Raw genomic sequence first — 27,329 nt, forward strand, 5'->3', positions numbered from 1 at the left:
GAAACTTTCCCTGTGTTAAGGCCCAGGATGTCACTCTCACTTTACTTAGGCATGTGAAATATTTTGTGTCTGAGGGTAAATTAAAGATGTGAAAGGGTATAGAACGATGGAGATTATTCTGCACAACGTATCATGTTTGTTTTGGAACTGTCTTTCCAGATGGATGTTTTATAAAGCTGTTTTTCTCCCTCACCCCCATTGACAGCAGTATCTTGCTGCAACTAGTATTTGTCAATATGTATAGGATATGAAGCTGTGTTGTTACTGATAAAAAGGACAAATGGTAAAGGGATGGGGAGCAGGGATTCCTATCCTTACTTAATAACTGTCTAAATTCAGTAGAGAAGAGAAACTGTCGCTTTCCCTTAAAAAGCAGTCTGAACAAGTGGTGATGATAAAAGTCATTCCACTCTTTTGTTGTTGTTTAGTCATGTCCGACTCTGCGTGACCCCATGGACCAGAGCACGCCAGGCACTCCTGTCTTCCACTGCCTCCCACAGTTTGATCAAACTCATGTTAGTAGCTCCACTCTTTTAGAGAATAATAATTTATTCCTGCCATCCCTCCTTTTTCAACTTTCTGATTGCTTACCGAAGCCACAAAACTATCTTCCAAGTTTTAGTATTATGATTATTATTGCCACTGCTCATTACTCCTCTAGATATCCATTCCCACTCTCTTTAAGTGAGATCAGCCAGTAGGCCTAGTTCTCACTGAAGTGGTAAACTTTGGGGCTGTACCACTTCAGGTTGTAGGTGCAGTCTCACATGCCTGAACACATACAAATATAGAAACTAATGCAGCTAAACCCTCCTCCCTGACATTTAGTGTTCTATATGAAAGGATAATAATAATAATAATAATAATAATAATAATAATTTATTATTATTTATACCCCGCCCATCTGGCTGGGCCTCCCCAGCCACTCTGGGCGGCTTCCATAAAAACTAAAAATACAGTAAAATATCACACGTTAAAAACTTCCCTAAACAGGGCTGCCTTAAGATGTCTTCTGAATGTCAGGTAGTTGTTTATCGCTTTGACATCTGCTGGAAGGGCGTTCCACAGGGTGGGCGCCACTACCGAGAAAGCCCTCTGCCTGGTTCCCTGTAGCTTTGCTTCTCGCAATGAGGGAACCGCCAGAAGGCCCTCGGCGCTGGACCTCAGCGTCCGGGCAGAATGATGGGGGTGGAGACGCTCCTTCAGGTATACTGGACCGAGGCCGTTTAGGGCTTTAAAGGTCAGCACCAACACTTTGAATTGTGCTCGGAAACGTACTGGGAGCCAATGTAGGTTTTTCAAGACCGGTGTTATATGGTCTTGGCGGCCGCCCCCAGTATTTGTTTGCTTGTTTTTGTTTGGAGGACTGTTTGGTCCCATAGGCATCCATTTGCAGTCTGAAGTTGATACATTCCAGACACAGATTTACTGTGGAGAATCAGGCTACAGAAAGACAGGGGTGGTGAAATTGGAGTCATTTTAGTCATTTAAACCTTTTATGTGACGTTCTGGACTACACATAACATTCTGATGAAAAACAGTATCTCCTTGCTGTTAACAACATAGCTTATTTGTAGTTACTTGATAAGAGATATATTTAAAAACCTGTCCTGAGGTGAATTTATTTAGTAAGCTTTGATACCTTTCTCTAGTTTCTTTATTGTTTCATTTAAGATGAAACAACAGCACAGGAATAAAACTACCAAATGTTTAGCCATTACCAAGGTAACAAGCTTCATTAAACAGCAGGACCTGGTGCCTGAAAACAGATAGGATAAACATTCCTTCCAGTAGCACCTTAAAGACCAACTAAGTTAGTTCTTGGTATGAGCTTTCGTGTGCATGCACACTTCTTCAGAAGTATCTGAAGAAGTGTGCATGCACACGAAAGCTCATACCAAGAACTAACTTAGTTGGTCTTTAAGGTGCTACTGGAAGGAATTTTTTTTGTTTTGACTATGGCAGACCAACACGGCTACCTATCTGTAAACAGATAGGATAGTTATTTTTGGAGTAGCCAACTCCAAAACCTTGAGTGCCACTAGGTAAAAGGCCCTCTCTTAAGTGCTCATCCTGCAAACAAGGATCTTGGCATACAAGGCATTCATAACTTATAAGGAACATTTAAAGAGCTAGTTTGTACTTCACAATAAACCACAGCTTATTGTGATGAAAATGAGCTGTAGGGTATCTTATGCTTATGTGCTCCGCCTTCCTTCACCTTTGTCATGATCACAAAGAGGCAATTAGAAGCTTTGTTCTCCCCTAAAGGACTAGGTGTGCAGCCTGGGAGTCACTTTGGACTCACAGCTATCCATGGAAGCACAAGTCAATTCTGTGTCCAGGGCAGCTGTCTACCAGGTTCACCAGCTGAGACCCTACCTGCCCATACATGTCTTACCAGAGTGATACATGCTCTGGTCCCACTTGGACTACTGCAATGCGCTCTACGTGGGACTACCTTTGAAGGTGACTCAGAAACTACAACTACTCCAGAATGCAGCAGCTAGACTGGTGACTGGGAACAGCCACCAGGACCATATAACACCAGTCCTGAAAGACCTATATTGGCTCCCAGTATGTTTCTGAGCCCAATTCAAAGTGTTGCGGCTGCCTTTAAAGCCCTAAATGGCCATGGCCCTGTAAAGCTAAAGGAGCATCTCACCATCATTCAGCCCCAACACTGAGGTCCAGCTCCGAGGGCCTTCTGGAGGTTCCCTCACTGCAAGGAACCAGGCAGAGGGCCTTCTCAGCAGTGGCACCCTCCCTGTGGAATGCCCACCCATCAGATGTCAAGGAGTTAAATAACTATCCAACTTTTAGTTTACAAACTTAATCCGTTCTGTTCTTAAACCAAAGCCGTTCTTAAGCCGAACGCTCTTTTCCTAATGAGGCCTCCCGCCGCTGCTGCCCTTCCACCATTCGACTTCCATTCATAGACCGAGGTAAAGTTCGCTAACCAGAACACAACTTCCGGTTTTGCGGAGTTCATATACCGAATAATTCGTTAACAGAGCTGTTCTTGAACCGAAGTACCACTGTATTGTATTTAGCGTGGTAGCATGTCGTAGGATGGGAGAGACAGGTTATAGTGTAGTTTACTAATGTTGCATAATTTTTTCATCAGAATTCTGCTTTAACGAAACAGTTAAAAACATGGCATTGTATTTAATTATCTGTTAATTTCATTATATAGACAGAATTGGAGGCACATTTGAATAATCTACTGTACTGATGTAAGAAGGTAGAATTTGATCAAAAACGTTTGCTTTTCTATACAATTTCTTAAGTCATCAGCAAAGCTGACCAAGGGACGTGAGAAGTTTAGAATGCATTCAAGCTTGATGAAGCATTTGTGCTAGTAGACAATTAGGTGCTTTTATTGGTGTGATTTCCAATGGAACGACAGCCTTTAATATTGATTAAGCCTCTGTGAAAACAGGTATTAATCTTTTATGGGAGGGATCGAATCCATTTACCTGAAGGCCTTATGCTCCACAGGAGTACAATATATTGGTAGGAGTAGGGTGCATAAACGTTTAATAGCAGATAGTTTAATGTGCTTCATCAGGAAAGAAAGAGCTCAGCTCTGTCACATTCACAATCATTTCATATGCTGTGTTTTTCCATTAGTTTGTCAGTAGTAAATCATAGCTAGCAGTGACCCAGTTTGGTCGAGTTCCTGTTTCCTAGATGTGGTGTACAGAGAGAAGTTAATTTTAGCTTTAAATGCATCACTGGTTGCTTCTGTTGATGATGAGGTTAAAACACAAACAGTTTGATCTAGGTCCAGGAACATTTATCCACGATTATGTTGCATGTCTGATGCACAGCCTGTCATGATGTTTTTTCCCTGTGAAATGGGTATTGCCCCTTCATAAATAATTAGCCATTTAGAAATAAATCCTGTTATTCATCTTGTTCTAGTATCCTCATGAGCTTTCCAGTGAAATAAAAATAAAGACAGATAGCTAAAAGTATTATGTATATCAAGTATGCAAAAATAATAATTGTAATAAACCAGAGGGGAAAATAACAAAACAAAAACCCAGTATATTCAGATTGCACCCCTGTAGTTCATTGGACAACTTTTGACTGGGCATATATGGGATTGCACAGTAAGTAATTTTTTAAAAAATCCACCACATAAGCATATTTATCACACAAATTAATGTATGCTCTTGTTCCCTCTAACTCAATTATCCCACAATGCTGATTCACCTTTATAATTGATATTTAATAGACATATATGCATTTGTTTTTTATATATTTGTTATGGGAACCTCAAGTTGCAGGTACCTGGCAGATGAAGTGAAGTTTGATACTGATAGAGGTAACAGAGCAGTGAAATTTATCTTGTTTATAAGCTTTTGCTTTTGAAATTATGCTAGCAGGGATCGCCTCCTGGTGTGAAACTTGTCCAGAGATAATAACCCATCAGTTACATAATAGATTTTAGAATACAACATACTGTCAGGTTGACAATGTAGCTTATCAGCCTCACTAATTCACAGCATCACAGCTAGAATTATTATGTTTTTGTTGTTCTCATGTTTTCATATCATGCATTTTTCACTTGCGTTTTAAAGAGTTGCTCTTTGTGGGCTTTTGTATGTCGTTTAGCTACCTGCATTATTTGTTTGCTGAAAATCTGAATAAACCAATATTTCAAATATATATATAAATGTAAGGTAAGTCAGCCGGGTATAGGACTTACATGTTATAAAATAAAATGACTTATTGTATAGTGATAAATATGTACTGTTTATGTTGTTGTTGTTATTTATACCTACCTGTAAATACAATAATGTTACTTGCTTTTGGATTTTGGGAGATGACATTGAAGTTGCATCCCTTAAGTGAAAGCAGCCACGTCTGTGGACATGGCTAAAACAACAACAACTTTTAAATATATATATATATATATATTGGTCCTATATATTCTCTTGGTCTTTACTTTAATTTACTTTTGCATGGTGGAAAATCTTTTGGTCTTGGATTGATGTTTATTTAGTTACTTATTTATATTTGCACACAGATATAGCAAAAGTGAGAATCTCTTACCACATACTAGCATTTCCATGATTTTTAATGCATAGCACCCTCACTAATGAAATCCAGAGCGCAGAGATTCTGACACCTATCATACTTGCAAAAATAGAACAAGCCTTGCATTTATACATATCAATGTTATACCTTGGATTGCCAAGTTATATCTTTGAAATCCACTTACTCCTTTGAATACACTTACTCAGCATGAAGGAAGGAAGCCATGGCTTGCTTATCCCACCTGTTCAGATATTTTTTTTGATGCCCCCCCCCCTACATTCAGCATTGTATATGGGCAACATACTGGGCAGGATAAACTGCAGAACTGAAACACCCTTTTCCGGGAATTTAAAGATTCTATACAAATCCTGAGATTGTGATGCGTCAGGTCTACTTTGTTCCATTTCTGTTCATATACAACCTGATGATGCTTTATGACACTGAAAAGCAATGGAATTTTATGCGTTAGCTTTCATTTTCTCATATTAGTTTGATATGAAGTGTGTGTAGGTATGTCAGTAATTCATTGTCAAGGACATTGCTTCATTGTTCATTAAAATCAGAAATGTTCAGTCAGCACTGATTTTCTTCTTTCAAAAATATAGTCAAACTGCTGTGATATTTTTCCGCTGCAAATATTCTCTAGTGACTAGATTTTCAGTGCCATTCCATTATTTATATACTAGTTTGGGTGAGGTCAAAAGGGTTTAAAATGAGAGACTACAAGACCTCTTAAGGGCTACACTTGCATGGTTCTCACAAGATTGTTATGGTTACACATATTCTCCATATTTTTAATTGTATACATGCAGCACTTGCCTGTGAAATAAAACATATATTACATTTAAAGCACAGGCTGCCTTTTTGTTCTTGATGTAGTGTCTGCACTAGTCTCTAATTGACATATCCAGTAGGGAAGAATAGATTGGTCAGTTTCTAGTCCGTGTCAATTTCACAAGTGTTCATTCATAAATTCGTTTTGTCCTGTCTCCATCCTCTGACTGGGGGGTGGGGTGGGAATCCATACCAAAAATTGTATATAAATATTTAACTATGTAAGGGACGCGGGTGGCGCTGTGGGTAAAACCTCAGCGCCTAGGACCTGCCGATCGCATGGTCGGCGGTTCGAATCCCCGCGGCGGGGTGCGCTCCCATCGTTCGGTCCCAGCGCCTGCCAACCTAGCAGTTTGAAAGCACCCCCGGGTGCAAGTAGATAAATAGGGACCGCTTACCAGCGGAAAGGTAAACGGCATTCCGTGTGCTGCGCTGGCTCGCCAGATGCAGCTTGTCACGCTGGCCACATGACCCGGAAGTGTATGCGGACAGCACTGGCTCCCGGCCTATAGAGTGAGATGAGCGCACAACCCTAGAGTCTGTCAAGACTGGCCCGTACAGGCAGGGGTACCTTTACCTTTTTTTATTTAACTATGCATTTAATTACATACTTTACCATAAGCATCCTTAGCTTCCAGACACTTGTTCTAGAGTCCAAAACAAAAAAATAATAATTCTACCCCTCACCTTCCATTGTTTGAAACGGCTTACACAAATAAATTAGCAATTGAATCTCAAAATCCAGAAAATGTTGACAAAGGTAATATGCCAAATAATAGCAAATCTAATCTACAGAATAAATAATTTAATACCAAAATTGAAATTCCAAAATATTGGCATAAAAGCTATGCCTTGCCATTCATCCTGATCATTTGAGTTACCTTGTGCCAATGTTTATAAGAAGTATTGCAAAGCATTTCTTACCTAATCAAAAATAGGTATATTTTTCTAATGCAAACCTTATCCGATAGCCCATTCTGTAACCTGAGAGTTACTTCTGATAAGGTCCTGCTTCTCTCTTTTACAGTAGTGATTTTAGTTTGTTCCATAATCTGCTTGACGCAGGAACATCTGCTTGGGTCCAACAAAAGGGGAGACGTGATGAGACAAAAGTCTGTAGAGCTATATTTCTTCACATGCCTACTCCAGCTGCATGGATTCAAGAGCAATCTTGGTGACATTGTCATCATCCCCAGCAGACGAGGTCCTGCCATCTAGAAATAAGAGGGAGGGCACTGTCACATCACCAGTCTCCTGGCAGCAGTGTTGTTGGATAGGTCAAGTGGTGTGGGCTATATTGGTTTCACCAGTGCACACATGTCAACTTCGCCAATGCCCTGCCCTGCCCCACCAATGATGCCCCACCAAGCTCCAAAATATAGCAGGAAGAGCCAGTGGAGTTATGACACTCCTTAAAGATAGGTCAAAACTTTGCAGTCTTTTTCCTGAAGAGACTCTACTGAAGGTGTTAATGATGCCAAGACGGTTGTGGACCAAAGTGAAGGCTAACCATGGGCATCATGATAACAGGAATTCTGTCCTCTCTTTTCACATTGGAATTGGGAATATTCCTGTTGGTGCCTTGTGTGCTACTTTTTGACTTGAGTAGCATGACTACCCAATTGCTTCATTTGGAAAGTTGTGCTGTGCTGGCCAAAATCAGTATGTGAGGCTCCACATCTGTTCCAAAAAGCTCCCTTTTAAGAAAGAAAGAAAGGTTCTTTTCTAAAACAGTCGTACCTTGAAAGTCGAACAGAATCCTTTCCGGAAATCCGTTCGACTTCCAAAACGTTCGAAAACCAGATCAGTCCTGCAGCCAATCAGAAGCTGTGGAAGCCCCGTCAGATGTTCAGGTTCCAAAAGAACGTTCGCAAACCAGAACAATCACTTCCGGGCTTGTGGCGTTTGGGAGCAAAAACCTCCGAGTTCCAGGGCGTTCGACAACCAAGGTATGACTGTATTACAGAAGTCTGTAGAGCTATAAGGGGCAGTGCCAATTCACAAAGTGGGCACAATTATCATACCACTTTCTGAACAAATCACTTGGGGATTGGGTTCCCTAGGTAAAAAGTCTGTGATTTACCTTTTCTCTTACCAGTGCCTGGCAAGAATGATTGGGGCTAAATGGACCTAGCTGACTGACTAGATTCTGACAGTGGACCAACAGAAAACTACCCCTGTGCTAAGCTGAAACACCAGCCTTCTTGTTAGGGGTTGACTTTCTCACATTTTAAAGAAAACAAATAGTGGCTAGAAGGTTTTCTGACTACATTTGTCCAGAAAGCTATATAAAGTTGTAAAGGGAAACTTGGATACACTTGGATATTACACTGAAGTTCAGAGTCGGCATCAGATAGTGTTTTGAAATCTCTCTTTTAATGAATTTTCTGGGTAAGGATTTCAGCGGCTTTTTCACAATACATAAAATACATTTCTGTTTTTGGCTACTTTTAGCACAAACGTATCATGTAAGAAATGGTTTCTAACTTATCCTCGCACTGATGGGTAAGTGGCTTTCATTTAATGTGGGTGATATTTATTTTGTAAGGTTTCCAGTTGGTGGTCCGAGTTATACTGCCTTTGGCTGGATTTACAAGCTGTTCCTGGTTCTTTAGAAGATGTTGTTTCCAGCTAATTTGATTTTACTATCCTACTTCTGTACTCTCTCATTCTGTTCATTTTTTAAAAAACCTCAATAACTTGTTTTTCCATTCTGGTTCTCTACTAAGAAGCTTGTAGTGAATTTTCTCGATTTTGTGCTTTCAAAGAGACAGACACAGAATGCATAATGCTGTGTGTGTAATTAAACTACTCTAGCATGTGTGTGTGTGTGTGTGTTTGTGTGTACCAGCAAGATTTATGAAAAGGGAAAATATGTCATTCTAGAAGTAGAGCCTTGAGTCCTGTGACAATTTTGGAGGGTATGCCTTTTCAGCCTAAGGACCACATGCCAGTAATTGAAGGGGCCAGAGGCAAAAGTAGGTGGGGCAATGAGTGTAAATGTTACCTTTATACAAATAAACTAGTTTCTCCACAAACTGACACATCCGTCTTTAACTTCCATTTAGCCAAACTGAAAGGCATTATCAAGAGCTCAACAACAAATTCCAGTAAGGCCAAATTATTATTATTATTATTATTATTATTATTATTATATCCATCCCATCTGGCTGGGTTTCCCTAAGGAAGCATGTAAAGCAGGGCAGTGAGGAGGCATGGCTTGTGGAGAGGATATTTGGCCTGGGGAGAATCCTGAAGGCCAGGTGGAGAGGCTTAAAGGGCCACACCCCTGTGCTATACGATGCTTTAGTATTATATGAGCAAATCTAGGCAAGCCTTGGGCTCGTGTGCTCTCCCTTTTTCTCCCACAGCATGCCTGTGAGGAGTTTGAAGCATTCACTTCTGGTTTTGATTAACTGCAGCTTGTCATTATGTCCAAATAGACAAATTGTAGTTAACGTTGACTGTAGTTTGTACAAGCAAACCAACTTGAAACCAAGTTGCAGGAACAGAAGCTAAACAAGAAAGCTAGAAACCAAGTAGCAAAAACATTTGGATTTTTCACAACCGCACCAGAAGAAGGAATGGGAGACTGCATGAGCTCAAGACTCACAGTCTTGCTCATGGCACACTAAACTGTGACATCCAAACATGGCCATAAGCCAGCTTTCTGTTATCCGATTCTTTAAAGATTTCAAACTTGATTATTGTTAATATCAGAAAGCTCACACCACAGCAAAGTCATCATCATAAAAGTATTCTGTTTTTCTAAATAAGTCAGATTTTGTATATTTCATTAAATATGATATCTTGAGACAAAAAACTCTTTAAAAAGGTAATTGAATAATTGTTTACATGTATAAAGTAATTACAAGTTCTTGATTCATAATTTTGTTTAGTTGCTAATATTTGTAGCGGCATTAAATAGAAAAGGTTTTCAAAATGCTGCTAGATTAATTTGCTGCATACAAACAATATTACCAATATGATATTCACAATTAACATGCTACCTAAGTATGAGTAACGAAACTTTATGGCAGTTTCTCTCTTTCAAAATTTAGATCCAAATAGGGATTGTAGCATGGGACGCAGGTGGCGCTGTGGGTTAAAGCCTCAGCGCCTAGGGCTTGCCGATCGAAAGGTCGGCGGTTCGAATCCCTGCGGCGGGGTGCGCTCCCGCTGCTCGGTCCCAGCGCCTGCCAACCTAGCAGTTCGAAAGCACCTCCGGGTGCAAGTAGATAAATAGGGACCGCTTACCAGCGGGAAGGTAAACGGCGTTTCCGTGTGCGGCTCTGGCTCTGGCTCGCCAGAGCAGCGATGTCACGCTGGCCACGTGACCCGGAAGTGTCTCCGGACAGCGCTGGCCCCTGGCCTCTTAAGTGAGATGGGTGCACAACCCCAGAGTCTGTCAAGACTGGCCCGTACGGGCAGGGGTACCTTTACCTTTACCTTTACTAGGGATTGTAGCACACATTTTTAATTGCAGATTTCTGTTTGTTAAGGTGGTTTCTGTTTGTCTTTTTTTTTTTTTTTTTTGCACCCTCCCCTGAAATTTCCTAGCTGATCTTCAAATGACAACTCTGTAAAGGCACTTACATTTTTAGCAGAAGGATGGCAAGGAGTTTAAGACTAAAACTCCATGCCATACTGTGTGCTGTCTCAGACTTTCCCATAATATAACACTCCCGCTTGGTAAGGGTGACTGTGTAGGAGTTTGTAGAAAACCTGTGTGACGCTTGTAAAGTGTAGTATCTACCCATTCCGGAAAGCCGTGGTTTGACATGCTGCCTCACTGCATTTGTGCTTGATGTGGACACAACAGAAGATGTATGGTATTCTATGTGGGAGCTGGTTTAAAACTCCCTTCATTGATTGCCTTAGCAAAGAAGCCAAAAGCAGCACAAAAGTGCTTAAATTAGGAAATAAGATTTTTAAAAAACATATCTTTAGGCACCTGGCAAAGACATTCCTCTCTTCCCAGGCTTTTGGCTAATTAAACAATCTATGGCCTTTTAAACTTTGTGTGTGTGGAGCGGGGAGGAGTATTGTTATATATTTTTGTGTTTTCATATTGTAAACCGCCCTTAATCCTCTGATAAAGGGCTATTGTTCACAGATCTGTGCAGGGCCATCTTACCCATAGGCGCAAGGGGTGTGGGGCATCCAGGCACCGGGCTCTCAGGGGCTCCAGGCCGAGAATTCGAGGCACGAGAGTTGAGTCTCAGGAAAGGCCCACCTGCTGGTCGAAGCACTGCGGCAGCGCTGCAAGTTCAGGGCAAGCGAGCCAGTGAGACACTGAGGCGGGCGGGTGGCTCTGCCCTCCTGCGCACCTGGGACTGGGCAACCTGGGGTGGGCACTGGGCAGATCTTTGCACCCCAGTGTCGTATAAGCTTAAGACAGCCCTGGCTCTATGCAGTCTTTTTACTTAAAAGTAAATGGAAGGGGGATCTGATCAGATTGGGACACAACCCAGAGAGGGGGATTTGATTTCCCCCCCACATACTGCAATGCTGAAAAATGTGGCTGCAGGATCATTGGGAGTAATGGGAGCTTTCTTCTTTTGTTGTTTGGTTGGTATGCAGGTGCTTTTTTTTTGCATCAGATTAAACCTCCTCTCTCCATCCAGTAGTCTTGATACAGACCAATACCTTGGAATGCCATTTTTGTTGATGATGTTGGTTGGTTTCTGAACAGATAATTGTGAAGGCTGGATAGAGTTGCCATATTTCACAAAGTAAAAACCAGGACACCCCAAAAGTTGTTGAGCTTTTTTAATTTATTTACAAAAATGCCAAAAAACCATGATTTTTCAATTGACATGCCTAAGATCCAGGACAAAGTGCCGCCTTTCGGAATCCCCCACAGACGTCAATTCCGCCTTTGAAATCCTGATAATGTCCAGGAAAATCCAGACGTATGGCAGCCCTAAGGGTGGAAGGCAGTCCTTTTATCTTTTTATTTTCAAAGGACATGTACCATGAGTAAGCTCCTCTAAAACAATATTTATAATTAACTCCAGGAGATACTGAGCCAGATCCACATAGATCACAGTTAAATATAGACTATCTTATTCATATCATGAGTATGTGACAGAGTTGACAATTTATTCATTTTCTTCACTGACATTGTCCTTTATATATATATGCTATAAAAATGTTAAGAAATCTGTCATGTTTACCTTGAGAGACACACACACACACACACACACACACACACACACACACACATATATAATCTACATAATACTCTTTATGCATCTCTAGAAACATAATTTGAAAACATTTTTTCCTCCTAACTCAAGTACCTTACCCAGAACTCAACTACCTTACCCAGAAAAACCCCCCAAATACATTTTTTCGTTCCCCACCCCTGCCCACCCCTGTACAAAATTAGGGTAATGTTGGGCAAATGGCATTTCTTGGTCTCATTGTCATCAAGAAGTTGTTTAGGCTGTTACCTAAGAAATATGTGAGAATATGCAAAGAATCACAAATTGGGAGAGAGCTGTTCTATAGTAGACAATATTTCCTCTTGAGTGTGTAGGGACAAATGTTCAACTGAGCCTTTGGATCTTGGTGCTTAAAATATGAGTTTTAATATACGCTGTGTATTCCTGGACTTGTAAAAGTTCTGGTAGCCAACAGAAATAAGCCGTTAATATTTTTTTTCTGAGCAATAGGTTTGCTTAACACTGTTTGTGGTACCATAGTGTCCACATCCAAGAAGGGTAATCTGTGCGCCACAATTACATTTCTATAGGTTTACCATCTGCATCCAGCTTGCACACTGTAAATAAGAGAGACACGCTGACTGCGTCAACAGCACCTGTCCCCTAATATAGGAATAGAGGACAGAATCAAAGTAACTCTTTCCCATCCAGAAGATTACATCTTTTGCCAGTCAGAATCTCTGTGTCAGGGCCATTGTATATAAAAATGCTCAAACCTAAATAAATGTTAAGATTCTATCCCCCAAAATGAACTAATATGGAGAAAGAAGAAAAGTACCATTAACTATCCTAGACACTAATGTGTATTTACTTCTTATTTTCTGCAGGCATTTCCTATTCAAAACAGGAACAGGGACAACACCACTGTTCAGTACTGCGACACCGGGTTACACAATGGCATCCGGCTCGGTTTATTCACCTCCGACACGGCCACTACCTAGGAACACCTTATCAAGAAGTGCTTTTAAATTTAAAAAGTCTTCAAAGTACTGTAGCTGGAAATGTACAGCACTCTGTGCTGTAGGGGTCTCTGTGCTACTGGCAATACTACTATCTTACTTTATAGGTAAGTTTGCTTTTTATGATTATTGTCATTATAAATCTATGTATCTTGGTTTCTGGTTATATATGGACACTGGCAAACTGCATAATATACAGCTGTCTTTTTATCCACAAGTGCTGTTAACAGTAGAGGCGATGAAAGCAATTTAATTAAAAGTTCTTCAGATGAAATAGAAAATACCTGTGTTTTGTAACCATTTCCCTTGAAAATGGCAAGTGAAATGTCATTTTAAAAAACTGAACTATAATTTAGAAATTCTCTACCTTTCCTTTTTAGAAAGGATAAGGCCATAATTCAGCCATCATTTCTCTATTAAAAAGGGGAGTGCGTTTAAGAATTGAGCAAACTCATGTGGGGGCGAGGGGAAAATTTGTTTCTGAGAAGAAGCTTAAGTATTTTTACATATGTGAAAATATGTGTACATAATGAGAAACAGATAAATTTACAATTTAATAATATATAATTTTGCATTTCACTGTTTTATGTTTCCATGTTCTGAATAATGATTTCCTTTTACTAAAATACTCAACAATTGACAGTGTGTATTCTAAAGCTTCCATGGGACTATTTACTTTTTTAAAAAACCATGATGCATACTTAGTTGTAAAAACTAATACAAAGCTAAAACCCCTCATGAAATTAAAATGTTGGTAGACTCTATGTTGAAACAAACTAGTTAAGTTTCAGTCCATGCCACAGCATTGTGCTGAATAAAATCTTTGAAGTGGATCCCTGTTGAATCAGAAGCCATGGTGAATAATGCAAAAAAATAGGCCGCTGAGTAATGTAAGATTTTCACCTTCCCTGCTGATGGAATATGGCTGCCTTGAGAAGATTGCAAGTCTTCCTGTTGTCCGGGAAAGCCAAAGGAGTTTTATAGGAATTATGTTGGCAGTTTCGGCTGTATATTGCTATTTGAGTCCTCACTGGATTTTCTTTGTCCTCTTTGATGCATACATTGTGATTTTCTGTGATCAATGTATTGGCCGTGTTTAAGCAGCATAGTCCATAGATGGTGGATGGTGTAGTTACATTAATCAGTTTATGTTTTTATTTAGATTTATAGCCCACTCCACTCCCACTTTCCCTGCCCCTGCAAAGTGTCAAAGCAAATTACATATATACATGTCTTGAAACATTTAGAACAGCTAAGCCTGCATTCCTGAGCAGTTATGCAGATTTAAGTATCACTGACGTCAAGCATATGATGATTTTAATCATGTGTAGGCTGGATTGCAACCCAAAATATTAAGTATATGAAAATATAAGCATGCAATTAATAGCCCTTTTTACAAATTTAACTCTGTTAAATCAAATGTATTTTTATCCTTACCAAGCCATTAATTTTAGATTTTGTGTTAACTTAATGAATGGTTTTCTTTAACCTAGAGGGGTCTAAAAGTTGTCAACTATAGTGTTGATAATAAATGCTGCTGCAGAACTGACCTTATTTTTCTACTTCTTAAATTTTGAAGCAAACAGTGTTGACTCTTGGTGGGCAGATAACCCATTAATGGCCCTTTACCTGCATTTATGATACTCTTGCTCATCCTTGAAGAAGGGGAAAGTGCCATTTTGGATGTTTGTACCCTAGAGGAGCCCTCATAGGATAGCACCATCTTGTAACTCCCATTGGCTCATCTGTTTGCACTGCTGCTGCTTTCTAAAGGCAACTTTTCAGTGGCAAATTTAAGGCTGAGTACATTAAACCCGCCATTAAAAATTGTCTGTACAGTAGTGGTGGTGCATCTAAATAACATTAAATCTTTGTATTGTTTTTATTGTTTTTTCATGTTTGTCATCCTGGGCTGCTTTGAGAGGAAGGATGAAGCTATACAAGAAAAAAAAACCTATAAAATGTTGAAATTAGCTAACTATAATGGAATTTTCTGCATAAGCCTTGTAGAATTTTCAGGAGGTGCATCAAGGTTGAAACAGAAGGTGCCTGCTGAATCTCTATTGGTAGAGTATTCAAGCAGGACTGGGCCGCTTGGTTTCTTGTTGCTGTCAAATTAGCCTTGCCAACTCAGAGAACAACTAATGATGCTCCCACAGATGATTTCAGTGATCAAGCTGGGGTATATTATTGTAAGTTGATGTTATTATTTGAAAACAGGCCCATTCATGGCTGGTAGAAAGCAGCTACTGGTTTTGTTGTGATTTTTTTACATTTTCTTGCATGGTACACCAAATTGTCATGAAAAATACTTAAGGATCATTCCATATAATGGGGGACATCATAAAGGATAAAACAAACCCCAGGATACATGCAAAGCCACCATTCAAATATGGATGTTGCCCAGTGAGACAGAACCGATGAAGAATGAGGACTTGTGATATCAGGAAATAAAATGCTAAATAGAGAATGACACAATTACAATGACTTGCAGTGCTTCCACACAGATGAAAAATGATTTGAGATATTAATGTGCTGAAGCATGTATTAGAATACCCATACTTGTACCATATACCTACTTAGGTGTTGAGAATATTTTTTAAAATATATCTATATAATTCCTCAAACTGAGAGCCATACAGCATTTTATATAATTTGATTCTGTTGAGAATGGGTATAGCTATGCTGCATTTCATCACAAATAACTAGTTCATCTGCCTGCTGAAATAAACAATTCACAGGGATTGCCTTCTCTATGTATTCAACAGGGAGCTCTTTATGTACTGGTGATATTACTGATATTTCAGCTAACTCAGCAACCTAAATGTAAAACCTGGCACTCAGGGACACACTTTGAAGGTTTTGGGGTCCATAAAGCAGTTAATGGATTAAATTCACTTGTATATGGAGCTTTCCCATCTCTTCAGATGTAATATGAAATTCTCACTTAATAGGCCATCCAAGTATAATTCACGATGAGTTACTTAATATGAAATTGAAATGGTTTCCCATTTTATTTACCTGCTTCATAACAACGTGCTTTAAACAAAGTAGTGAGAAGAGAAATTATTGGCTGTAGAAATATTAGCTGTAGTAGGAAGTCACTTTTGAAGAGCCAGTCTGTAGCTGTTTCTAATGTTACACAAAACCATTATCCCAACTGAGACAAGTTGCAACCTGTACTGAAAAATGTGCTAATATATATTGATAATGAAAGGTTGGAAAACCTATTAAAATTCTGTATTGTGTTGTCGTAAATGGGACAAATTCTGATTGAGGCACACAAAGCACTTTCTCACAGATGATTCATAAATGGGCTTTGTAGTAGAACTGATACAGTCATGCCGTCTAGCATAGATATAGAATATAATTTGGCATGGATTCCAAGTCCCTTATTTATTTAATTGTTCAAGTGAAGGAAATGCATTTTTAAAGGACTTTTTTTGTTGTCCTGCAATAGTGCAGAAGGAAACCTAGCTTCCTAAAGTGGAGCCTCATCTCTCCAACCTTTCAGCTATGCAGCTGTTTTGGCTAGCTGGCACAAGGGTATGCAGTGAGGGACTGGTGTGTCTTGTCATTCTTCCAGTACCATGACAACAAAGCCTTTGGTGATGCAGTGATTCAGAGAAAGGAAACGGGGAAACAAAGGGACGCAACATGAGAGAGAGGAAAAAGCCAGGAGGTCACAACAAGGAGACAGGAGAACAACAAAGAGGAAAGCAAGAGAAAACATAGGAAAGTGAATGGGAAACCAAAAAGTAGTTTGAGCAAAGCCAAAAATCTAATCTCCAGAATGTAGAGAAAAGCAGAAAGGAAGATTGGGGGGGGGGGGAGTAACAAGTTGTTTGAACTCTTAGGAATGGTGTGTAATTTATATATGAGAACAAATAAAATGTATCCTAAAAATGTTGAACATGTTTCTACTTTTCTTCATTGAAAAGGTGAAAGGCAATAAAAGGAAGCAACTATAACATACTTTGAAGCATACTTAAATACTACTGAATACTATTTTTTTAGCAGACCAATATTTTCCAAAGAAATCTTCAGACTTAAATAATCCTATGCCACACGCTCTGCAGTTTAAGTGAGAAACAGTTCCCTTCATCCCTTAGGTAAAGGTAAAGGTACCCCTGCCCGTACGGGCCAGTCTTGACAGACTCTGGGGTTGTGCGCCCATCTCACTTAAGAGGCCAGGGGCCAGCGCTGTCCGGAGACACTTCCGGGTCACGTGGCCAGTGTGACATCGCTGCTCTGGCCAGAGCCAGAGCCAGAGCCGCACACGGAAACGCCGTTTACCTTCCCGCTGGTAACGTTACCTTCCCGCTGGTAACGTTACCTTCCCGCTGGTAACGTTCCATCAGGTGAGGCAGCTAAAGAAGATGGGGCATTAAGTTTGGCATCTTTAGCATAACCATCACCATTTTGGTAGCAGTCACAGTTAACATCATTTTTGCAATCACACTCAGAGGGTATTCCAGCAACTAATGAGATCTCTCCATCAGTTGTGACTTGTCTTATTCTGTTAATCTTTTTTTCATCAGTTTCTGTAATGTAAAGCACTCCACTGTAAGATACAGCAATCGCTGTGGCTGATTCTAAAGTAGTCTGTACAGCATGTTTCCCCACTGTGTACTCCACTCCAGGAACTTGGCAATGCATTGGCCTCCCAGCAGCAATACGGACTTGCCGATTTTCAGTAATCTGAAGAACTACGTTGTTATCTAACACATATATGGAGTTATCCATTGGATTGATAGCCAAATCCGTTGGCCACTCCAGACGCACCTTTTAAAAAAAGGGAAAGTGTTTTATTAGCCAATTATTATCTTTAGCAATCATAGTTTTCTAACTGAACAAGTGCTAGAGATACCACTTTTGAAACAGTTCTCTGTTTTTCTGAAGTTACATAGAATTACATATATAAAAGGAAATGCAGTAGTTTAAATTATTGCCCCTAGGGTGAATATAAAGGGCAGGGGGGAATGGAACCAGGGAAACTGGAGTGCTGGAAACACTAAAACTGAATGCTAAAAACATTATTTTTATTTACATTTCATTTAGTCCAAGAGCACATGTTTGTAACGGTCCTGATTCAGTTAATGTTAGTCATGACTAAAGGTGGAATCCTAACCATGTCTACTCAGAAGTAAGCCACACTGAATTCAGTGGGGCTTACTCCCAGGTAGGCGGTGTTGGGATTGCAGCACAAGTTAATTGTGCTAAGTTGTTCCATTGGTTTTAATGGGACTGAGTCATGACTATAATTCTGGGTGAATCTGGCACTTAGAAATCATATATTTCTAAATATAAAATATGTCAATGCTAAATAAAGGTAAGATCTTTTCCAATATGACACAGATTAATGTTTGCTATTATTTTTCTATCAGAATAGCAAGTCTCTTTAGTGCTGGGGGGAAACCATAGAAATCAATAGAAAAAGTTATCTGGTGTTGAAAAAATATATCACAGAGTTCAAAACTGCAGACTAGAGGCATTAGTAGAAGTTGGTATTAGAAACATCAGAATGCCAATACTATATTTCTGCTCCACTTGTATTTTATGACTGTACCTCTTGTAAATAATTATGGTCTTCCCTACTGTCCCTAAAATTTATTGTAAAGGTAGACATAAAGATACATTTTTAGGTGTATAATACTGATACTTATGTTCTTAGAATAAGCTCCTTATCGCGAAGATATAGTATAAAAAACAGTTCAGGATGCTTCTAGACACCTGCTTATTCTAGGATTGGAGCTACAATATATACAATAAAGGTAAAGGTAAAGGTACCCCTGCCCGTACGGGCCAGTCTTGACAGACTCTGGGGTTGTGCGCCCATCTCACTTAAGAGGCCAGGGGCCAGCGCTGTCCGGAGACACTTCCGGGTCACGTGGCCAGCGTGACATCGCTGCTCTGGCGAGCCAGAGCCGCACAAGGAAACGCCGTTTACCTTCCCGCTGGTAAGCGGTCCCTATTTATCTACTTGCACCCGGAGGTGCTTTCGAACTGCTAGGTTGGTAGGCACTGGGACCGAGCAGCGGGAGCGCACCCCGCCGCAGGGATTCGAACCGCCGACCTTTCGATCGGCAAGCCCTAGGCGCTGAGGCTTTAACCCACAGCGCCACCTGCGTCCCATGCCCACCTGCGTCCCATGCCCACCTGCGTCCCATGCCCACCTGTGTCCCATGCCCACCTGCGTCCCATGCCCACCTGCGTCCCATGCCTTCATCCCTTCCCTTACCCTTGACATAATCCCCATCTGTTGCTGTTTCCTCTGTTGTTGTAATGAGGGGCTGATACTGCAGGAGACAGAAAACTGTTGGGCTGGGTTCTTTCATTTGCCTGTGAAATGCCAAAAATAAACTAAAACAAAATAAAAAGCAAAATCCCCACATCTTCTCAAGTATGTGCAGTAATTGTCATCTGAGCATGTCGTCTTCAATGCACAAAAAACCCAGGCTGAGAAAAAAATTGGGAGAAGGAAAATCTTATTATGAGCCACTTTACTATTTTTAGACCCTTCTCGGGATGTGTGATGGGCCACGGGTGGCGCTGTGGGTAAAACCTCAGCGCCTAGGACTTGCCGATTGCATGGTCGGCGGTTCGAATCCCCGCGGCGGGGTGCGCTCCCATCGTTCGGTCCCAGCACCTGCCAACCTAGCAGTTCGAAAGCACCCCTAAGTGCAAGTAGATAAATAGGGATCGCTTAATAGCGGGAAGGTAAACGGTGTTCCATGTGCTGCGCTGGCTCGCCAGATGCAGCTTGTCACGCTGGCCACGTGACCCGGAAGTGTCTGCGGACAGCACTGGCTCCCGGCCTATAGAGTGAGATGAGCGCACAACCCTAGAGTCTGTCAAGACTGGCCCGTACAGGCAGGGGTACCTTTACCTTTACCTTTTACCAGGGTGTGTGAACATACACTTTAGGGCAGGGATGACTAACTCCTGTGCCCCAGCCCCCTGCCCAGCTTAATATCCTGGTCGCAGCATTGCTATATCAGCTTAGCATATAAAAGGTAATCAGTCTTGACAAAGAATTTTGACAGCACAGTGGAACCTTGTGTTACATACCGTCCCCCCTACGAATGCTACGGGTTACGTGCTCCGCTAACCCAGAAATAGATGCCCCTTGTTGCGACATTTGCCCTGGGATGCAAGCGGAAGTTGTGCGGCAGCAGTGGGAGGTGCCATTAGAGAAAGTGCGCCTCATGTTACGAGCGGTTTCCTGTTACAAACAGACCTCCGGAACGGATTAACTTCATAACTGGAGGTACCACTGTAACAGATTCTGGGCTGCATTTACACGGCACCAAACTAAAACACATTTACTGGAGACTTGTGGCTTTCAGTACATTGCTGGCTGCTTATTTCATATTCTGGATTTTGGTTTTATGTTTTGGAAAGGCCTTTATTGTGTTTTCAAGGACACAAGACTGTAGGACAGATGTGTCACTGCAAACAATCCTATGTCAATGCATTTACCTTTGTGTTTCTGTTCAATTTTCATTTTCTTTTGTCCTTTTCCATTTCTGTTGGTGCCATCCTGTGTTTGATTACTAGCCCTATTTTATTTATGTTTCTTCTCTTAAGCTTTTTTCAATGGAAGGGACAATTTGGGGATAGTTCAGACCACCTGTATGAACAAAAAAATACTCTGTAAAAAACCGGCTCCAATAATTATAAATACTGTAATTTGTTACTACTAATTGAGATGTTATAAATAATGTCTAAGGGTTAAATAATGTTTTGATGTGGCATTATTATGACTTTGAAGTAGGTTTATTCATCAGAAGTGTTTTGACTAAAATGGAGCTTGACCTATTTGTCAGCCTTTTCTGCAGTTCTAACCTCCCAGCAGCTGTCATGTCTCCAGGTGCATCTGCATTTTATTAACATCTAACTTCAAAAGTTATTACTGAATTACCAAGGGTCAAAAGGAAAATGTATGCCAAGCAGCCTTTTCCTGTACTAAAACAAATATTTAAATAGCAATAGCAATGTAAAATGCTTTTTGTCATTTATATACATGTATATAAATCATTTGTCATTTATATACATGTCATTTATATACATGTATATATATGTGTATATATATATATATATATATATATATATATATGTCAGCATCATAAATCCTGCTTGATTAGATTAAGCAGCTCATTGGTGCATGAGACCATGTCTTACTACTGCTTCTGTGAACCCTTGAGTAAACCCATCCATCTTGAGCTGATCTGAGGAGTGACACAACTGAAACATACCGTAGCAAAATCATAATTTGTATTGCAGTACATTTAATATCGTGACATTTAAATCTTTATTCAAAGGGTGTTTTATTATGACACAGTAATCACAAGGACCATGTACTGCAGGCAGCAAGCCAATGAGAAATACAGCTCTAATGAGTATCATTGACACTTCTTATGGTGATGGCTGCCAGCATGTTATTTTCAGTTGTTTGATTTATAGTTTGCAAAGGGTTATTTCTCTTCCCCAAAAATGAAAATGGAGGACAAATGAGGTAAAGGGCAAAAAATGTAACAACTTAACAAGATCAACAATGAGCACAAATATGACTTTTTTGTGCTTGCCCACTCATCCACATACTGTACCTAAAAGATAACAGCAGTGAGCATAAAAATGTGCTATCATTAACCCATTGCATCATGCCTGGACAGCAGTAGATGTGTTCAAACAAACTGAGTAATTCCGCTTCCATAACACTTCCTGTTGGTCAGCTGTCAGAAATCAGTTACAGTAACTAAGGTAGCCTCTATTTAACTCCTTTCTTGACTATAGTCCACTTGCTAGCTGTGTCAAACTGAGTGTTGCACCAAACCAACCAAATTACCATATCTCCCCATCCCACCCCGCGACTGCTATAACATGAATTAGGCAAATAAGAAATGAGATTTGTTTTGCTGATTGTGGGGTTATTACTTGGTCCCAGAAATGGCAACTGCTTAATCCCATACTTTAAATTATGGGGGTAGAAGAGGTTGGGTGGGCTGTCATGCAGGAAACAATAAGGACAGGGAAGGCAATGCCAGTCTTTTAAAGCCACCTGTATCCCTTATCACTTCAGGTGCCTCAGCATCTCAGTTCATTCTCCCAAAGGGGGTGCAACAAACTCACCTAAACTATGCCCCCAAATATCAGATTTTTAAAGTGTGATAGAAATAATGGACACAAAAGTTGTTGAGCTTTTTTAGTTTTGCCATTTTTGAAAAGCAATCAACGATATGTCCAGATTTTGCAGATTTCTGCCAGGATCCTGCTGCCGACTACAGTATTCCAGAAATGTCCAGGAGATTCCAGGCATATTGCAACCCTAGGTAGAAATTGGTGGCAGTCTTTAAGTTCACCACTGGGTACACCACTAGATGGGTGTTTCACTTGTCTCCTTTGCGGCTTTTATTCTACTACTGGTTGCCTGGACTTGTTTGTGTAGTCCAGAAGCAACCAATTTGGTGCCTCCAGATATTCCAGGCTTGCATGTTGAGCACACTGCTTTACGGAAGTGAGTCATGAGCAAGTTACACCTGTCAGAAGCTACACCCCAACGCTTTCTACATGCTCATTGTCAGGAAGATTTTGGACATCACACAGCAGAACAGAATCTCAAACAAAGATGTGCTTGTCCCAAGCCCACATTCCCAGCATGTTTACAATCCTATCTCAGTGACGTCTGTACTGGCTTGGTCATGTCCACAGAACAGAAGATGGCAGGCTCCCCAAGGACACGCTCTACAAGGAGCTGGCTTCAGGCACTAGGCCTTTGGCAGACCAACTCTGTGTTGCAAAGATGTTTGCAAGTGTGACGAGAAGCCTGGCAACATCAATCCTGCCATGTGGGAATCCTTTGAAGACAACCACAGTGCCTGAAGACAGACAGTCAGGTTGTGCATCCATAGCAGTGATCAGAGGAGAAATGACGTCTGGAAGGAGCACAGAAAGAAGAAACGCCATGGTGCATTTGCAGCAGCACAACAGGACACCTTCATCTGCCTCAGCTGGAACAAAATGTGTCTCTAGAACTCTTTTTAAAGAAGCAAAGGGTATAATATATATATTTTTAAAAAATACAGTTTTAATAAGAATTCTGAAGGTAACCTTTTTTTTAAGAAATGCTGTATTCTTGGGTTTGGTGGACCTAAGTAAAGGGAGATCAATCCCAGATGGTTTTTCTACTGTCATATGCAATCACCCCCAGTAATATTTTGAGAAATAGCTATCATGGAAATGCCTTCCACCTCATACAAAGCTCAAAGCATAATACAATATTTACAATTTCAGCACTGCACACTATTAATATTTGATTGGTGTTGCAAGTGTCGCATGTTGTTGTTGTCAGCAGCACTGAAAAGAAAATACTCAATGGGGCAAGCAGCCTGTACAAAAAGAGATAAAGCAAGATAATTGGCAGTCAGAAGGATAAAAGCAACATGATAAGATATCAAGGAATTTAAAGTATAATGGTTCACCAATCATCACCAACCTCCACCTTGAAATAGGCTCATTTTCAACTAAAGGGTTTATCGCAAAGTTGTTTTGCAAATCACACTGCTGCGTTTTATTTTCTGGGTTTGTGCAGTAAAACATACTGAAACTGCATTTTTTATAATACCAAATTAAATTTTGAGCAAGCCACCCCCAAAATCCTAACGGAACATAGATATATGTATATAGTGATTCCCCACCCCCCACCCCCTGAAAGGCTGACCATCTTATCTTATCTGATCATCTAGAAGAGAGATGAATAATTATCTAGATATTTTACAAGTAGAAAGTTTCCTTAGAGAGCTAAGAGTAGTATAAAGTCTGTGGAGCATCATTAATTCATTTCAGATTTTATCATGCCATTAGCACAGTTCTTTTTGTTAGCTCAACTCTTATGTCTTTCTGTGTTTTGTTTTTAACTTTCTACACTTTCATTTTGAGCACCTTTCCCTGCTTACTTTCCTGTTTACTTGGGACTTAAAATCTAGGCATCTAATATTTTCTTAAATTTAAAATATGAACTATACTTCAAGCTTGTATGGATTAATACACAGTAAAAATATTATTGTTCCAGCATCTTGAAGAGCTCATTGTTTAAAGGAAGGATTGGGAGCCTGCAACCCTAGTCTGCATGGTGAATGTCCAGGGATGAAGAGAGTTATAGTAAAACACCTGGTTTGCCACTGGTTCCCCTGATTTAAACTAAAATCTTGTTATTTATGTTAGTCTGTATGCATTGCCTAGTTTGTATACCATAAACATTTGTAGAGTACTAGTCCAGCCTTCTAACTAAAGGAGATTATGGTGTTAATATGAGTGCTATGAGTGATGATAAATAATATAATTGAATTCAGATATAATTGAAGTAAAATATAGAGTGCTCCTGTTCAGGTTGCCCACCAGCTAGCCATGCCATCTTCCAGAATACTCTGTTCACCACCCCACTTTTCCATTTGCAGCAGACACTCTGTAGCCATTCAGCATCCTTTGCCCTCCTTGGGCTGTTTTGGGGTTGTTGTTTTAGTCCCCTCATATTGTTTTGCCTAAAGATTTTGTGGTTCTTGGGCAAAGGATTTATCGCAAAGTTGTTTTGCAAATCACACTGCTGCGTTTTATTTTCTGGGTTTGTGCAGTAAAACATACTGAAACATCTGGATCTTCTGAGGCTGCTGACAACTCCATCTTAATTTCTCAATGACCCTGTTTTGGCTACAACTTGAAAGCATTTACCACCTGAGTTTGCTAGAAGATACCTTTTGTTACAGTATTTAAAAAGCCTCTGGAGGTTCTAAAGTTGAAAATGTGGCTGGCAGCCTGGTGCTATGGATGATTACAGAGAGCTGCTGCTCAGGAATTGCACTGGTGGAAACTAGTCAGAATCCTGTTCCTAATTGGCAACCTGTTGTCTATAATGACATTTGATATTTGGATTTTTTGCCCTATGCGCTTTGCATTCATTGCTGTTCCTCGATTGTTTACCTCATTCTCTGACTTCCCCTGTGATAATCTGTCACAAACTTGAAAGCTTCATTAGCACCTTATTGACTTGTCAGAACCAGAAAGACCCATCATTACTCTGGTCCTCTTGCGATTGACTTCATCACCCCTGCTCCGAAAATTGTTGCTTTCCCCTCTGCTACACTTGATTACCAGATTGCCACCACAGATTGTGTTCAATAATGTATATATGTTAAGTGATCATTGGTTATTTAAGTATTATTATGATATTATGATTATGATTAATTATTCAGTTTTTCATGAGAAATGACCCAAATCAACTCACAAATGATACAAATGTTAAAACCAAGTTGAAAAATTAAAACAAAACGACAACCTAAAAACATGTCCATATAAAGACAGGTCTAATCCACCCAACTAAAGGATAAGCAAGAAAGAGGCCACAAATACCCAATACCCTCCAAATGAAGGGCCAAAAGTCTGGTGAATATATATATATATTTAAATGCCTGGCACCTAAAAATAGGTTAGGGTTAGGGTGGTGATGGGGGAAGAAGGGGGAGCAGGTAGCATAGAAATAGGAGGCGCTAAGCAATTTAACTCTAACTGCATTCACTATTGGATCTGGTAGATGAGCAGTCCATCATAGAAAAGAGTTTACTATCCCTGCATTGGCACAATAATCTTTGGTTCAATTTCATCCACTGGTAGCTATACCCAGCTAAGCCATTTATACCACAGAGATGGAAGCTAATACTTCATAGTCATTGAATTATATTGGTAGTGTGCCTTTGCAATTAGGAAGTTATTTAAAAATGAATGAAAACAATTTAGGAGCAACCATATGTATTTGGTATGTGCAAAGTTCAGAATGCCAGGCTGTGCATCTCAGGGTTGAAGTTGTCTTCCTTAATAGATGATGAACTATGACTTGCCTATATATGCCTTGCAGAACAGCATAGTGCAAACCATATAACCTACCTTATGATTGTTACTCATATTGCTTTGACAATTTAGTCTCACACCTGCAAATATTTTTCCCACTAGAAATATATAGTTAAATCCCAAATGATATCTGTAGTCTCCATTGTAGATTCATATAACGGTAGGTTATAGTGTGTTATGATGGTAAAGCTTACATGAACACTTGCATTTTGAATGCTTGGATGTAAAACATTAGGATTCTCCTTGATATTAAAACTAATCAGGCAAGATAATTATTTTGATTTACTTCTATGAAATAGTATCACGCATAGCAAATGGCTTAAGAACTCCATGTGAAAATTTGTGTATGAATACAAGCTCAGTGAGCATTTTTGCAGATAGGTTGGTCTGCAGTTTTGTTTTCTGTACAGTTCAAGGCAGTAGATATTTTTATGACACCACATTGCAAAATAAGAAAATGCAAAGTAGGCAGTAGATATTTTTATGACACTGCATAGCAAACTAAGAGGATGCAAAAATATATATTTAAGTACCATATATTTAAAAGATGAATGATTAGTGTTGGAAACAAACCACTAGGTTTAGGTTTCATAACACCATTCAATATTTAGCTGAATAGACCTAGACTGTGCTGAGTAGTCCTAGATTGGCCACTGTTGCAGAAGAAGGAAGTACACCACCAAAAAGAGTTCAAAATAAGTCACAGATTCACACATGCTAATTTATATGTATAGATGCAAATGTAGAATTTAAATAGAAATGGATATCTCACTCTAGGGGAGAAGGCTATGACCAGGTGAACTGTGTGCATGCTCAATGTGTTGTAGAAGTGGCAATTTTCTAGCCATAATACTTGCTTTCTGTAACTCTTTATATCTAAACTGGATTTGAACTGGACACGTCTTCAAAAAGGTGGCTATCATTGATAGGGCACATAGATACAAACCAATAGTCTGTATGCATGAGATGAGTTTGATGGGCACACACAATTTAATCCCACCACATCGGTTAATATGTTAATCAGCCATTGTGGATTGCACATCTTGAATTTCACATTTAACAATTTAAAATGAACTCTATCATAATCTTCATTCATCATTCACTTTTCAATTTAAACCAATTATAAATTTAAAATATAAATTTAAAACAATGAAGTTTTTTTTTTCTTCTGATTTATGATTCAAGGGGATGTAAAACCTTTCCAGTCTTACAGGGTACAAGGCACAATGAGAATGCTAATTTGATAGGCCTGTAAATGTGAGAGAGATATTTAACATTGTAAATGCACTATCCTCCATAGATAACTTTATGGAACACAAGTTTTTCCATTCATGCAATGAAAGGTCAGCAGATTGGG

At 39.9% G+C, this 27,329-nt stretch overlaps 1 protein-coding gene across 30 annotated transcripts in view; it reads left to right on the plus strand.

Annotated features, from left to right (window-relative positions):
• The window catches only part of TENM3 (teneurin transmembrane protein 3), a 1,288,912-nt gene that overhangs the window by 1,155,012 nt on the left and 106,571 nt on the right, over positions 1-27,329 (plus strand). For all 30 annotated transcript variants that reach the window (XM_079991304.1, XM_079991293.1, XM_079991322.1 and 27 more), the window contains one exon: positions 12,941-13,179. In XM_079991304.1, the coding sequence (XP_079847430.1) occupies positions 12,941-13,179 (239 nt within the window). The remainder of the gene's footprint in view (positions 1-12,940; positions 13,180-27,329) is intronic.

Source organism: Podarcis cretensis (assembly GCF_951804945.1).
Source record: "Podarcis cretensis genome assembly, chromosome: 9".
NCBI classification, from domain to species: Eukaryota; Metazoa; Chordata; class Lepidosauria; order Squamata; family Lacertidae; genus Podarcis; species Podarcis cretensis.